The 14078-nt window shown below is 39.0% G+C and overlaps 2 protein-coding genes across 16 annotated transcripts in view; both read right to left on the bottom strand.

Annotated features, from left to right (window-relative positions):
- svilc (supervillin c) overlaps nt 1-5736 on the bottom strand; it is a 24565-nt gene extending 18829 nt beyond the window's left edge. For 3 of the 15 annotated variants that reach the window (XM_080300139.1, XM_080300140.1, XM_080300141.1), the window contains exons 1-5: nt 2834-3051; nt 2199-2686; nt 1404-1559; nt 1089-1268; nt 488-522 (exon numbers count right to left, since the gene is read on the bottom strand). In XM_080300139.1, coding sequence (XP_080156265.1) covers nt 488-522; nt 1089-1268; nt 1404-1559; nt 2199-2467 — 640 coding nt within the window. In that variant the 5' untranslated portion in view covers nt 2468-2686; nt 2834-3051. Of the gene's footprint in view, nt 1-487; nt 523-1088; nt 1269-1403; nt 1560-2198; nt 2687-2833; nt 3057-3894; nt 4666-5643 lie in introns of those variants that run through there. The other 12 variants (XM_080300143.1, XM_080300142.1, XM_080300146.1 and 9 more) reach the window with 10 other exon arrangements.
- Nucleotides 5737-6696: 960 nt separating this feature from the next.
- cdk21 (cyclin-dependent kinase 21) lies at nt 6697-13889 on the bottom strand. The gene is made up of 7 exons (XM_026164272.2): nt 13191-13889; nt 10296-10428; nt 10045-10212; nt 9748-9857; nt 9553-9603; nt 8652-8784; nt 6697-7458 (listed from the first exon to the last, which is right to left on the bottom strand). The coding sequence occupies exons 1-7, from the start codon at nt 13418-13420 to the stop codon at nt 7381-7383; spliced, it is 903 nt and encodes a 300-aa protein (XP_026020057.1). The 5' UTR covers nt 13421-13889; the 3' UTR covers nt 6697-7380.
- Nucleotides 13890-14078: the final 189 nt, after the last annotated feature.

The raw sequence follows: 14078 nt of genomic DNA on the forward strand, positions 1-14078 counted from the left end.
GATATACAGTGTGACCTGAAAACAACAGTCTAAACATCCATACAGCAATAAAGGCCACTCGTGTCTGCGGTCTTATTATCTGTGGTGTAAACTCTCAGTGAGTCAATCTCTGTAAAGACTTGCTTGTCATCTTTTTATGACGGGGTCAAGAGTTAGATGTACATAACACCGCTCCACTGCCCAAATGGTTTGGTCTGTCGTTACAGAAGAGATTGAGCATTGTGATCCTCTAAATATAACCCAGTTTATTTCCTGAGCCATTAAATGAATTTATGGAGGCAACTGTGCAAGTTGGAAGCCCTCTGCAAGAATTAAATATTGTACACAGTATTTTTCAATTTGTTTATGTTTCTTTCATACCTCACGTAATATATTACATGTAAGTTTTCCCTGTTGTCATTTTTACTTCCTTCTCAACCAGACAGTGTACCAGCAAAGCACACGGAAATAACAGATGATGACAAACACATAGGGGAGAAAGCTTTACCTTTGCTGTTTTCCTCGTTCTCTGGATCCAAGCACCTAGAAGAATCGGAGGAAAATAGCAAAAGGATGAGGTCATCAGGTGAACAGGTTGGTGACATATGCTTGACTCTTTAGATAATGTTGTTATGGAGATCTGGATCCAGCTTGGTGTTTACAGTATGTGTCTTTTTGCTTCAATTTGCAGCTCAGACAGTCAACACACTGTGCTGTTTTGCATGCTGGGTAAAGCAACACTGTGGAGGCTATTAAGGAAGATAAACTCATGCAAAATACACCGCCCATTGGTTTTTTATGTAAAGCTGCTCCACATGCCACACCTCAGCTGAAGGGTTAGTGCATTCTTATCACGGGGAACAAATATTAAGCATCATTCAAGGGTAAATAAGTGTTTCCTATAAGACAAAAGTTGTGGTACTGTATCATCAGGTAAGGCTGATATTTTGTTCCTAATGAGTTTTCCCATGAAATGTTAGCCGTACACTATTTTAAATATATGAAAACACAGCAAACAATATGTTCTTTAGTCCTAGCCATGCCAGGCATCTCATCTTCCCATTTATTTATTTGTTTTTTTTATCATGCCCACAAGAAACAGTCCCTACCCACTGCTCTCCTCCATCTCATTGGCTGTGATTGGCTGTGTCCTGAAGCGTTCGCTAGTTTTTCTGTTACCGCCTGACGAGCTAGGGAGGTAACGCCGAGTGCGTCGCCGACCCCCCTCAGAGCCCGGGTTTACAGCCAGATCCAGAGAGGATGTGGCTTGCCCAGCATCAGGGAAGCTACTATCCACACACAAAGTAGGATAAGAAGAAAGTAAGAAGGGGAGAAGATGCTGAGATGAAGAGAAATATTATCACACAGTGGAACACAGTCTGTTAGTGACAGGCCGGATCACACGCGCATGCAGGCGACCCTACGCTTTCTCAGGCTGTGCTCCGCTCTCCGTCTGCTGTAGAAGAGCACTTCTCAACTGGCCCACGGACACCCGAGTGTGGAGCTGTGGGCCGTCGAGTCCATGAGGGACATGAGGCTCTTCCCCACTCTGCATGCTAGCAGAGTTCTGGGAACCCTGCCTAGAGGGGAGGGTATGAGTGAGGGAAGGAGGTGAGATTGCAGATATGGGGGACATGACATGAGGAGCACAAAACATAATCTTTTGTCACAGTTCATATTAATAATGCAGAAGTCTCAAAAACTCACAAAAATATGTGAGTTTTTTTCATGGTTTCACAGAAGAGAAGAAGCCACCTGCAAATCTAAACCATCTGCACTACATGCACGCTCGCTGTCATCTGACTGACTATTAATATGATGCCACACACTGTTCTTAGCAGTTACCATGATACAAACTATTGAAGGTATCAACAACTTGTCAAGTTCTGAAAGCTGTGAACAGGTGACAAGTGTCATGGTCATGTTGCCAGAATTAGGGTTTTATTGTTTTTTGAGCAAATTAGGCTCGCAGCACCTGCTACCCTGTGCAGCCACAGCAGGAAGACAGTGCTGTATCTAAGGTCATCAAAGAGGCTTATCATGTTTCTTGTGTGTGTCCTGAAGTGCTAATTGTATCGTTTTTGCACACTAAGAAGTTGTTGCAAGACTTCAGCCAAATTCCTGTAATTCTAAAATAAAACAATGACAATGAGCTATGATTGAAATTTAAGTCTTCAAGGCATTCAATGAAGTCATCTTTCACCCTTGACATGGCTCACCTTCTCAGGCAGTCGGGCTCAGCAGGAGTCTCTAATCCATTTGTAACATCCTGTGTTCTGCTGTTCACTTTTTCACTCAGATCATGGGAGCTTAACATTCCTCCATGCGCTTGGCTCGCTGGCTCATGAACCTTTTTCTCATCCCTTCTCACCCACTTAGAAGGAAGCTCGTCAATGCTGCCAAAGCGTTCGGCCAGTTCTCGCCTCCTCTCAGCCTTGTAGCGGGCAATCCGCTCCGATCTGGGCTCCAGGACGGCGTTCTCCATCATAGAAGGACTCAGATGGTTGTTTGCTCCTCAAAAAGCATATAGGAACAAAAAACAGATGAGCTGTTCTTCTTCCACTTTTCAGCTGGGGCAGAACATGAGAGCCAAACTTTCTTCCAGTACAATTCTGTTTCCATGAGCTTCTTGTTTTGGTTTTCCTCACAGATTACATTAATCCAAGGTTAAAATCCAGCCTGTCCCACAGTGAATGAGGTATTTCTCCTGAAAGATAGATTAGGACATAGATTAGTTAAATAAGAAACATTTCACTATACATTACATTAGTGCCCTTCAGGCTTCCTAGAAAAGTCAGAGACAACACCAGTGAGCTTCATTACATATTAACCATTTCTTCTAAAAGTGGCGTACATCAAAGTCTTATCAAAGTCCTTTTCTTATATTCATGTCTGTGTAAGATGACCCGTTCCAGCCTGTCATGCAGGAATCTCCCCTTGCACTGAAACTCAACACCACAGCTCAACTCCTCTCCAGGTCCAGGTCTCGATGGCAGTTTGCAGGCGTGCTGGTCTCTTCCGCTAAGCTGAACAAGTCCTGTTTCTTTTTCAAATTCCATCAGGTATTTTACCATGACCTGTCAACATGAAGCATGTTTTGCATCAAAAACACAAACAAAATCTTATCAGCTATGGCTCCAATTTTATTTATTTTTTTAACATTTGGTATAGCAACCTGTTTGAATTATAATATTCCAAATACGTACAAGGAAGAGAAAGTCCCTGATGGCATCATTGTGACAAACAACATTAACAAAACTGAATATTCTAATATAGCATTTAAAATTTAAAAAGAACAACGAACTGTCTGCTAGTTTCCCAAAACGAGTGCTCACAAATATACGCACACATAAATGTGTGTTTGCACATGTATCTGTGTGTTTTCCAAAACTGTGGATGTCAGCATTCCTGGTGCAGGAAGCACAATAGAGCGAGAACAAAGCGGCATGAGCCACAGACTTAGTCCGCCAGATGGATCTGCCACAGGGCTCAATGCTGCTGGCAGCAGCAGAGTTCACAAAGTATAAGATGCAACTTTTATTATTAATTTGTTTGTTTCACTGCTCCTATACTTGTAGATTAAAAATTAAAAACACTGAGGCACTGATAAAACGGATATAGATTCAACAAATTACTCTATTAGAGAAAAGTCTCCATAAATCCATAACCAGCTTTCATTGATTAAAAAAAAAAACCCACTCAGAATATCCAGATATCACATTTGATAGACTAAACTGAAGGCGACATTGTCAGCAGTGTTTGCAGATCCCAAATTTCCATGCCACAGAGAGCTTTAATAAGCTCTATTTAGATGCCGTGATCCCTGCATGAGACAACCAGCTGAAGGATTTGTGTTGTCACTTCGAAACACGTGCACATATCCTTTAAACAAAGAAGTCAACACAGAAGACTCACCTACCTGTCCAGACCCAGGAAGAGCAACACTCCAGCATCCCCACTCACACTGATGCCACTCTCATGTACGCATTTGTGAAGAAAACATGAGTAAAGGTGTAAAGAGCGATGTGTCATGTGACAAGCTGGAGGATTGTCGATTGGAAGGGAGAGCACCACTGAGGCTCAGCGAGGATCATGGGGTTCTAATCCAGTGACACTAGCTGATACTGGCTTTGGATATGCACACAGCCCCAGGGATCTGAACTCATAAGCTATAATATTCAAATGAATAGGCAATGAAGGTTAAACAAACAGCCTCTAATTGTTGAATTGAGACAGTAAAGTGTTATCTTTCAGCCATGACTTTCTCTGTAGCAATTAAACCCCAAAATTCTGGACCCACACTCGGTATATGCTTAAGTTAACTGCTAGTTTTCTGACAGACTGGAAAAAAAAAATCAAAAGCAAAACATGTATGCATTTTAAAAAAAATAGGCCTTGGGTGCTGAGCAGCAGGAAAGTAAACCAGATTAAAAGCTGGCCAAGATAAAGCCCTCAGCCACTTACACCTGCCCTGTTCATCTACCTGCACCAACCTCGTCTAATGAATCTCCATAATTCAAGGGCAAATTATCAGAGGAGCATTTCAAAAACAGTCTATGATTATAAATCATGATGGGGATGTTTTATATTAACACCAGCAGCAAAAGAACGTGTTAAGCTTTTGAATATATTAAAGGGAGAGAGAACGAAGAGGAAGAGCAGCTTTCTCACATCGTGCACCTACTGTAAGCCTCATCAGCTCCTCGTGAGATTTAACACACGACGCGTCTGTTTTTATATGTAGATATAAACTCACATTGTGGCAAAGTCCTCACGCTGGGGAGAACATTTTTTTTATATCAAAACTCATTTGTTGTCTAAACAACTCAGCATAGGGTAACAGCCTACATATGTAGCTACCAAAGAGCTGAACAATGAGTCATTTAACTTATTTACAGGACGCAAATATTAAGTTTTACATGAATCCAGTGTTGTGCCAAAAAGTGATTCCCCAGTGTTTCCGTGTTTTTTATGCATAATGTCTTTGCTTATATTGGTAAATAGACTGTAATCAGCAGAAGGGGTTTTATATGAAATCAAGAAATTACTTGTTTTGCATTTATATTTATGACTCTACGGCACAGGTGTCGAACTCCAGGCCTCGAGGGCCGGTGTCCTGCAGGGTTTAGATGTGTCCTTGATCCAACACAGCTGATTTAAGTATTTCATACAACTATTATCTTAGATTTTGGCGCTTATGGCCAGTTGTAATGTCAATGAAACTTTTTAGCTAGATAAATAAAGGTCAGTACTTTGTGACTTGATATCATTCATGAAAGATAAGTTTGACGGATGTTTGACGGATTATACGACAAGAAGTAATTTCCAGCACTTTGAATACGGACACTCGATCTTTTTTGGTACATTTCTGAAGTAACTTTCTGGCACAGACATTAGATTAATGCGTAAACTGTGCGTAACAGCAATATTTACTCTTCCACATGAAACTTTTTTACCCACGGGGTATTTAAAGTGAATGAACACCCAGACTATAACCATTCTCCCTAATGTGCAATGCACAACCCGTGTCTCCCCAAGTCAGACTGAACAGGTGACTCAGGCAACAAGTGACCTACTTTGAAATATTCTCCAAGCTGACTCCTGCTAGGATTTTGTACTTTTGAAGATGAGAATGGCAGAATTAAGTATTTCATTTGTACTTACATGTACTGCTCGCCTCGAGAGCCCTCCTCAGCCCCGGCGGTCCCTCCCCAACGATCTGTCACTCCAAAAGTAGTCGCACTGGCAGCTGTGGATGGCGCACCGTATTAAGGGGGGAGAATATAAATAGATGGACACACCGGGGGACGCCCCTTGCTCTGTGCGAGAGACGTTTCTAACAACCGCTGCAGCCTCTAAATGACCTCTGAAGCCTTTGACTCACTTTATGTCTGCTTTATTATTATTTCACTTTTGAAGTAATAACCTCAGGAATGTACACCAGTTAAAACCTGCTTTGAAGATGTTAATTATGTCTTATATTGCGCCTGCGTGGTACAAATTCCCCATATTAATTACTACAAACCAGCTGAACGCAGTGAACTGAAACTGCTGTGTAATGTAGAAACCCTGTGCACTTCAATCCTTAAATTAATTGAATCAAAGTGGAAAATAATTAGTTATATACATAAATGGAAAAAAAAGTTAATTCTTAATTGTATGTATTCATAATGACTCATATGGATGCATTTTTAGTATCTTTTAGTATCTGTACCTGCTCCTCTCTTAGGGATCTTCAAAACTTCACCACCTACACCTAAAAAGATCATCCAAGAGAGGCGAGAGGCTGATTTAGATCTCACCGACCGGCACACAGGTGACTAAGCAGATAAAACAACATCAAGGGTTTTAATAAGGTTCTGAGCCAGCACTGGCTCCCTGGAGGACATTGCCCTCTTGGAAGGAATTTTCCCATCATGATGTAAATGTTCCAAAGGATAAGTGTGATCATTCAGGATAATATTAGTTTGCAGTGATTCTTCCCTTAAAGGGTACAAGTGTTTCCTCAGAATATACCAGAGCAAGGAAGGGGTCAAAAGTTCAGGGCTTTCCTTTAACCTGTCCCTACTGTGAAACCTGTAAATGTGAAGGCAGGCTCCACTGTAACGGCTCCCTTCCTGTTGGAAAAAAGTGTTATAACAGCGCCCCCTTGTCTTCGCACTTTGAAAGTGCAAGTGGAACACACAGCAAGGAACAAAATTCAAACTCAGCCCAATGTAAGAGACAGTTATTTATAGGAATGCTTTTGAAATGAACAGTGCAACTTGTGTAGAAAAATAAAACAATCTGTTAATACACACACAAATACCAGTGTGCTCTATACTGATTACACCATCAGTTATCAGTAAATATTTTTACAACAATATCAAAAATAAGTGTGAAATTTCCTCCGATTCAATCAACTCTAGAACGATTTTTTGTGTTAAAGAAACAGCAACAAACTTAAAGGTGCTCATAATAGGTTTTTGAAGCATGTAACGAAACAGTAAAACCAAACAACAAAAAACAAGCACACTCTGTAAATCAAAGAACACACACAAAACACATGAAGTTGAAATAAGAAATTATAACAGTGTAAAATAAAACCGCTTCATGTTTTGAAATTTATCGAATTTATCGAAATACGACCCACTGTCTTCAAGGTTGTGTGCCATAACATCCATATTCGGCGAGTCAGGCATCCTAATTGACTGATGTATAAAAAGGTGGAAACCTCAGACCTGACCACAGTCTCTCATGATGGTGTGACTGCAGTTTAAAACCTCTCAAAGGCAATAATCAAACTGCGCTCTAAACAAAGTTGACGGTGGATTTTATGGCACAAAACTATTATGTAGGTGGGAGAAGCTCAGAGCAGCAGCTGAATTGCTCTTTCTTCCTCTCCTCATTCGACCGAGATCTTCAGGGCTTCATGAAGAAAGGATGAGCCAGGGCTTTGGCGGCTGAGATGCGGCGACTCGGTGTGAATACCAAACATTGCTGCAGGTGAGGAGATGTTACACCTTACTAACGGTTTACAGACAATTACTATCCCTACTTTGTGAAACCACATTCTCAAAGTTGTTTGCCTTTGATTAATCTCAGATTTTTGAATTATCACTTATTCAAATCAGCAACCCAAAGAACAAAATATTACTTATATTAAGACACAAAAGCAAGCAAGCACTGCACATTATGGAGGACCAAAAATGCCAAATAAATAAATATTTAAAAAATGTAATTAGTCATTACAATACTTTACTGAGTGTAATTACAATACAGTTTACTATTAATTTGTATAATTAATATTTCTATTAAATAGTTTATTTATTTTTATATATTTATTTTATTTATGTATTTTTTTTTCCTTTTTGTACTTTTTTTCAAATGTTTTTAAATTGTATAATTTTTAATGCACTTCTGTTTCTTTATGCAAATAAGGGGCCATCATTCAAAGTTTATCAGTAGGTTAACTTTTGGGCTATTCTTTAAATAATTTCAGGAGATGAAACAGCCTTGTTTAATTAGGCGGAATAATGCAAATATATTTGAATTTAAAAAAATTCAACAAAATAAAATGGAAAGAAAGGGAATAAATATAAAAGTAGAAATTTTAGAAAAAAATTATCATGAGTTTTAATATTAATTTAATAAATGGCATAATAATTAATGACAAGGTTTTTTTTAATTAATTAATTTCCTTTTTTATTTTGGGCAGTTTGGGTACTCCGTAGAGGCGTGGATATGGGAACACTGGCTGCAAGCTGTGTAACAGAAACAGAACTGCTATGACATTAGGTTTAAAATGTAACGTTTCCATCAGAATGATGCACATTTTTTTTCAGTCCTGAGTTTAAATGCAGTGGCATCAATGTGTCCTGAAAAAATAACTTTTTTTTAAACTCCGCTGTTTTTTAATGCTCTGCAAATATAAACGGTCTAAACTAAGATGATAAACAAGGTAAACATTATGTGGCAAACATGTTTGCCATGGCAACATAAGCTAAATATGCACCGCTCTGACTAAAAACAGCCTCATAGCGCTGACAGCAGGGCTGTGTACATCTCATGCCCTTTTTTTCACAAATTCAACTATTCTATTTTTTCTACTGTGTTGAACGAGTGATTACGGAGGGGATGTGGACACAGCTGTCATAAGTGCAACGTGAACACACAAACACAGATCTGCTCACAGACAAGAGGTCATTCTCATCTGGGCCCAGGTTGGGCAGCAGCTTGGTCAGAGAGCCTTGAGGTCCCCAGTTGACTGAATATGAGATCGGGCTGTCTGTGGGCCAGTCCTCCTCACCAGGCAAACCAATCACCCTGAAAAACATAAAGCAAGGAACAACTGTGCAGCAGCACAAAACACAGAGTATGGTACAATCAGAAAAGGTATGATTTGTATGGAAGGGTTCTCCCTCTTCTTTCTAAAGGCCACGGCTAAAGTTTGCAAAGTTGCATCTGGACAAAAGCAAGACTGCATACAGCCCATGTGACTATGTTATAAATCAACAGGGTTAACAGTTCTCTTCATTGTCCTTGATACAACAAAGGTAAACAAACTTGGATATGTTTACAAACTTTTTGGTGAGGAGGATGGCTTGCGTGGATTAGAGGAGGGGGTTACTAATGTTTTGACAAATTTTCTTGCGTATTCTTGCAGTCAGCTGTAAAACTGGTAAAATTGGCATTGACCGCATCTTTGACTATAGACTTTTCTAATTTCACCTTGTCTCTTCTTTGTCTCCTCTGCTTCCATCTCTGTGGGGAGACTAAGACCCAAGAAGAGCAATAAAGGATTAAGCAAACTAAGAAATGAGAAAGTTAACCTCCAGCAGCCCCCAGTCCCTCAATAGAAAGGCCTACTTTGGTTCTGGGTTGGCTTTATCCCGATTGGTTTGGGTTTGGACCAACGATGACATGCACCACAGGGATGAAAATTCAAATGCTTGACCGCTTCCTGTGTTTCTTGGTGCATTTTCAGTATTATTGTTACAAACAACCCTGCATGACAGCAGAGAGGCAGTGCAGAGCAAAGAAGCTCTCCCCCCGTTTTTTTTAAAGATATACACAAAAAACAAAAACACTCACTGGAAGATTTTTTGCAGCTGCTGCACCTCTGTGTATCCCCGAAACAGCGGCCTGTGGGAACAAAGCTCAGCTCAAATCACACGCCAACTTCATCTCTATTTTCACAACTGTACAGAAGGTTTTATCTCCAAATTTAGAATAACATTCCAGCGTCAAATATGTCTTCCAGCGATACAAAGTCTGAGCAGCTCTTACCTCAAGAGGAAGAGCTCAGCAAAGATGCATCCAGCACTCCACACGTCCACCGAGGACATGTAAACAGAGTTCAACAGCACCTCAGGAGCTCGATACCAGAGTGTCACCACCTGAGCAGAAACGGGAGAGAATATAAGACATAAAGTTACAGGCGGGGGTGGAAGAAGCAAAGAAAAGGAATACGTTTTTTTTCACCTCAGGCCCAAGAACAGTGCCGAGTGTAAGAAAACTGTGTGAAGATAGGATTATTGTAGTGAAACGTAATGCTTAACATCAAATTTCTGTTGTCTCACTTACACCTGGGGTAAGAGCAATATTAAAGGTGAGGATCCGTGCCAGTCCAAAGTCTGCAATCTTGACTTCTCCACGGCTGCTGATGAGGATGTTTTCTGGTTTTAGGTCTCGGTGCAGCACCATGTTCATGTGTAGGAAGTCCAGGCCCTGCAGCAACTGCTGCATCACATCCTGGGAGCAGCATGGCAGTAATTACGATTCTATCTCAAGCTGTGAGCTTTGACTGCAAAGCAATATCAGATCGTGACTCACACCTTTATGCAGTCACGGCTCAGTCCAGAAGCAGGAGCTTTTGAGAGGTAGGTGGACAGGTCCTGGTCAATGTATTCAAGGACCAGTGTGAGGTCCAGGCTCACGCCCACTGGTACAGCAGATGCATCCAACAGCCTGCAGAGTAGTATACAGCGGTAGAGTTGAAACAAGTCAATGCACACAATTAGTGCACAAGTAAAATGAAACCAAATTAGGATAAATGTCCAAAAATCAATTTAGAATTGTGGAAAGCTTGAAATTAACAGGACAAAGGGATGTTTAAAGTGAGGCTAGACAGGAGTTGTGGCAGGATGTTAACAATAATAGAGGATTGAAAGACTGTACACAGATACCCATGAAATGATTTTCCAATGCTACCCTGTAAGCGTTCCCATAAAATTAAAAGGAACAAATCAAGCATAGTGCATGTAACACGAAGAGCTTTCAGAGGCTACAGAATGAAGCTACAGAGTAAATAACATCAGGTCTAACAAACTGGAAAAATAGCATCTCATACTTAGATTTTACATGTAAAAGTGTATCATCAGTGTGTTTAATCTAAAAAATTCAAATGTAGCAACTCAAGATCATCATTAGAGCATCTGGAAGACATCAGTGTGGTTTGCTTCTTTGTGTCACACCTGGTTACCTGTTCAGGTGCCTCTCTCCCTATGTCAGTACAGATTAGGGTGTAGCCATTTTTTTATTGCTGTAATTTCTAAGTGACCAATTAGTTGCAAATCCAGTTTAATGTCAAACGTAAGGTAAGTTCTATATTACAATGCTTTTATTACAATGCACATCTAATAAGAACATCTTTTAAAAAAGCAAGAAAACACATTCTTAATGAAAAAATATCATGTAAATATTTTTTCATTAAGAATGAGAAAGAGATTCATGACATAGTTAGAGGACTTAAGAACAAAACCAGTACACATTGGAATGATAGTGATATGGTAACAGTAAAGACAGTTATTGATGGTATTGTAAAACCATTAAAATATATATTCAACTTGTCGTTTCAAAAAGGGGTTTTTCCACAAAAAATGAAAGTTGCTAAATTTATTCCCATTTACAAAACCGGTGAAAGGCATCATTTTATAAACTATAGACCAGTGTCAATACTCCCCCAGTTCTCTAAGATACTGAAAAAACTTTTCATAAAAAGATTTGACAGTTTTGTGGAAAAATATGAATTACTGACAGATAGTCAGTATGGGTTCAGAAGCAACAGATCAACAGCTTTGGCACTAATAGATTTAATGGAAAAGATAACGGAATGTATGGATAATAAGGGGTATGTGCTCGGAGTTTTCTTAGATCTAAAGAAGGCGTTTGATACTGTTAATCATGAAATTCTAATAAAAAAAATGGAAAGGTACGGGTTTAGGGGAGTGGTTTTGGACTGGTTAAAAAGCTATGTAGGGAATAGGCAACAATATGTACAAATAAATGAATATAAATCTAATTTGATGGATATAGCTTGTGGAGTACCTCAAGGTTCAGTACTGGGTCCAAAAATGTTTATTATGTACATAAATGATATCTGCATAGTATTGCAGATTTTAAAGTTTGTAATATTTGCAGATGACACAAATATACTGTGTTCAGGTGTGGAATTGCCACAGGTTTTGGAGATGGTCACACAGGCAATAACGATATTAAAGAAGTGGTTTGATATAAATAAATTATAATTGAATCTAGATAAAACCAGATTTATGTTATTTGGAAAACAAAAGAGAAACATCAAAGTAGAAATATGTGTTGACAATGCATTTCCGTCCTGGGGAAAGCAAAGCATATGTTGGATCAGAAAGCAATGCACATTTTATACTGTGCTTTACTACTGCCATGTATGAGCTACTGTGTAGAGGTCTGGGGAAACACATACAAAAGTAACACACAAACAATAACTATAATACAGAAAAGGGCCATTAGATTAATAAATAATGTGGGGAACAGGGACCATACAAATGCACTCTTTGTCAAAATGCAAGCTATTAAATTCCAAGACTTGGTGAAGCTTAAAACAGTGCAAATAATGTATAAAGTAAGAAATAAATTGCTTCCAAAAGAAATCTGTAAATTGTAAAATTGTTTCTGTAAATAAAAGAAAGTAAAAAATTAAACTATAAAAACCTCATTTTAAATAAGTATAAGAATGAAGAAAACAGGGTTAACCCAGGACGGTAATGTTGCTGGAAATGGTGTTTTAGTTATTTTTTGGGTTGGTTTTTTTGTTTGTTTGTTTTTCCATAACTTGTGAATCTGCAAATTTACACATTCTGTATTTTTCATATGAAAGAAACTATACCGTGGTGGGGCTTGCTTATTTCTTGTTTTTGATTTATGTATGTTTGTTTTGTTTTATTTTGTTTCTTATGTTGTTTGTTTAATTTAAGACTAAAAGAAAATTAAATGAATGAGAGGTAAAACTTGAGGGGGCAGGGACAAATAAGTAAATACTTCTGCCTACTCCTTTTCAAACAAATAATGGAAGGATATTTTGTAATGATTGTGAAAGCATATGTTTGAAATGTTTGAAATAAAATGAACTGAACTGAATATGAAAACGCATTAGCTAAAAACAATAATTATATTTTAGCATTAAAAAAATAGCATTTGGATTAAAGAGCTCATGCATAATGGTGAATTAAGCACTGCAGAAACATCAAATCGATTTTGGTAATTACCAGTCTTGTTAATTTAAAAAACTATACATTGAGTGATAGTGCTTAACATTAAAACATTTTGAAGCACTAAATACCTTTTTTTTTCTTTTTATAAATAGATTTTTTTTTAAAAAAACAGGCCTTTCTTTGAACTCATGTTTCATGTTAAAGATAGATTATGTCACACTGTGTTGTATTAGGACTGTAAATGACATATAAACCTACTTGACTATGTTGGGATGGTTAAAGTGCTGCATCTTGCGCAGCAGCGCCACCTCTCGGATCATGAAGGCAGGGATTCCGGATTCCGACGTGTCTCCGTGGATGGTGAACTTCTTAACCGCGAGGAGGCGCTGTTTCTCTCCCACCTCTCTGGCTTTGTACACTTTACCATAGTAGCCTTGTCCTACTTCTGCCAAGAGCTCATAGCACAAAGGTTGAGTGCCAATGCTCATTGTTCTTGAAATTCAGGGTAAATTAACCTGAACTTTGCTCGAAAGACACACTTTTAGGGTGACAACGGCTCACACGCCCTTCTAGCTGCAGTCACAGTAAGCTAGCTAATGAGGCTCTGCGAGTAAACTGAGGGTTTGCAAACGGTAATAACCAGCTGTCACAGCACCGCTTCAAACCACCTGTAACACCGTTGTTTTTATGTATTAATAAACTCTGAATTATGATTAAAATAGCTACTGTCGTTTTTTAATTTTACCTGAGAGTGTTCAGCGCCCTTTTCGCCACCACCCGGCGACGACGTGAAAATGTCTTTGCGTGACTGTCACCAGCATGACAGAAATTATGAGAAAAATCACACCCCTTTTAATCGCCAACTAATCAGAAAGCACAAAACTTGCGTTTAGCTAAGCCCACTCCTGGTACACGTGTCCACGCTGCTGTCAAATGTCACTGTACACAGCATGCTGCGTTCAGGTGTTGGACATTAACAAAACAAATAAACAAAGAAGAGCTTTTGGCAAGTGGCCATTTTTTAGTCATTCACTCAAAGCTGGGTTAGATCCTAATAATTACTACTGAAGTGGGTCTGCTTTACATGGACTATTTCTAATTCCCATTGTACTGGGAATAGAAATATTCCCAGTACAATGAGAAATT

The sequence above is a fragment of the Astatotilapia calliptera genome, chromosome 4, assembly GCF_964374335.1.
Source record: "Astatotilapia calliptera chromosome 4, fAstCal68.1, whole genome shotgun sequence".
Lineage (NCBI taxonomy): Eukaryota > Metazoa > Chordata > Actinopteri > Cichliformes > Cichlidae > Astatotilapia > Astatotilapia calliptera.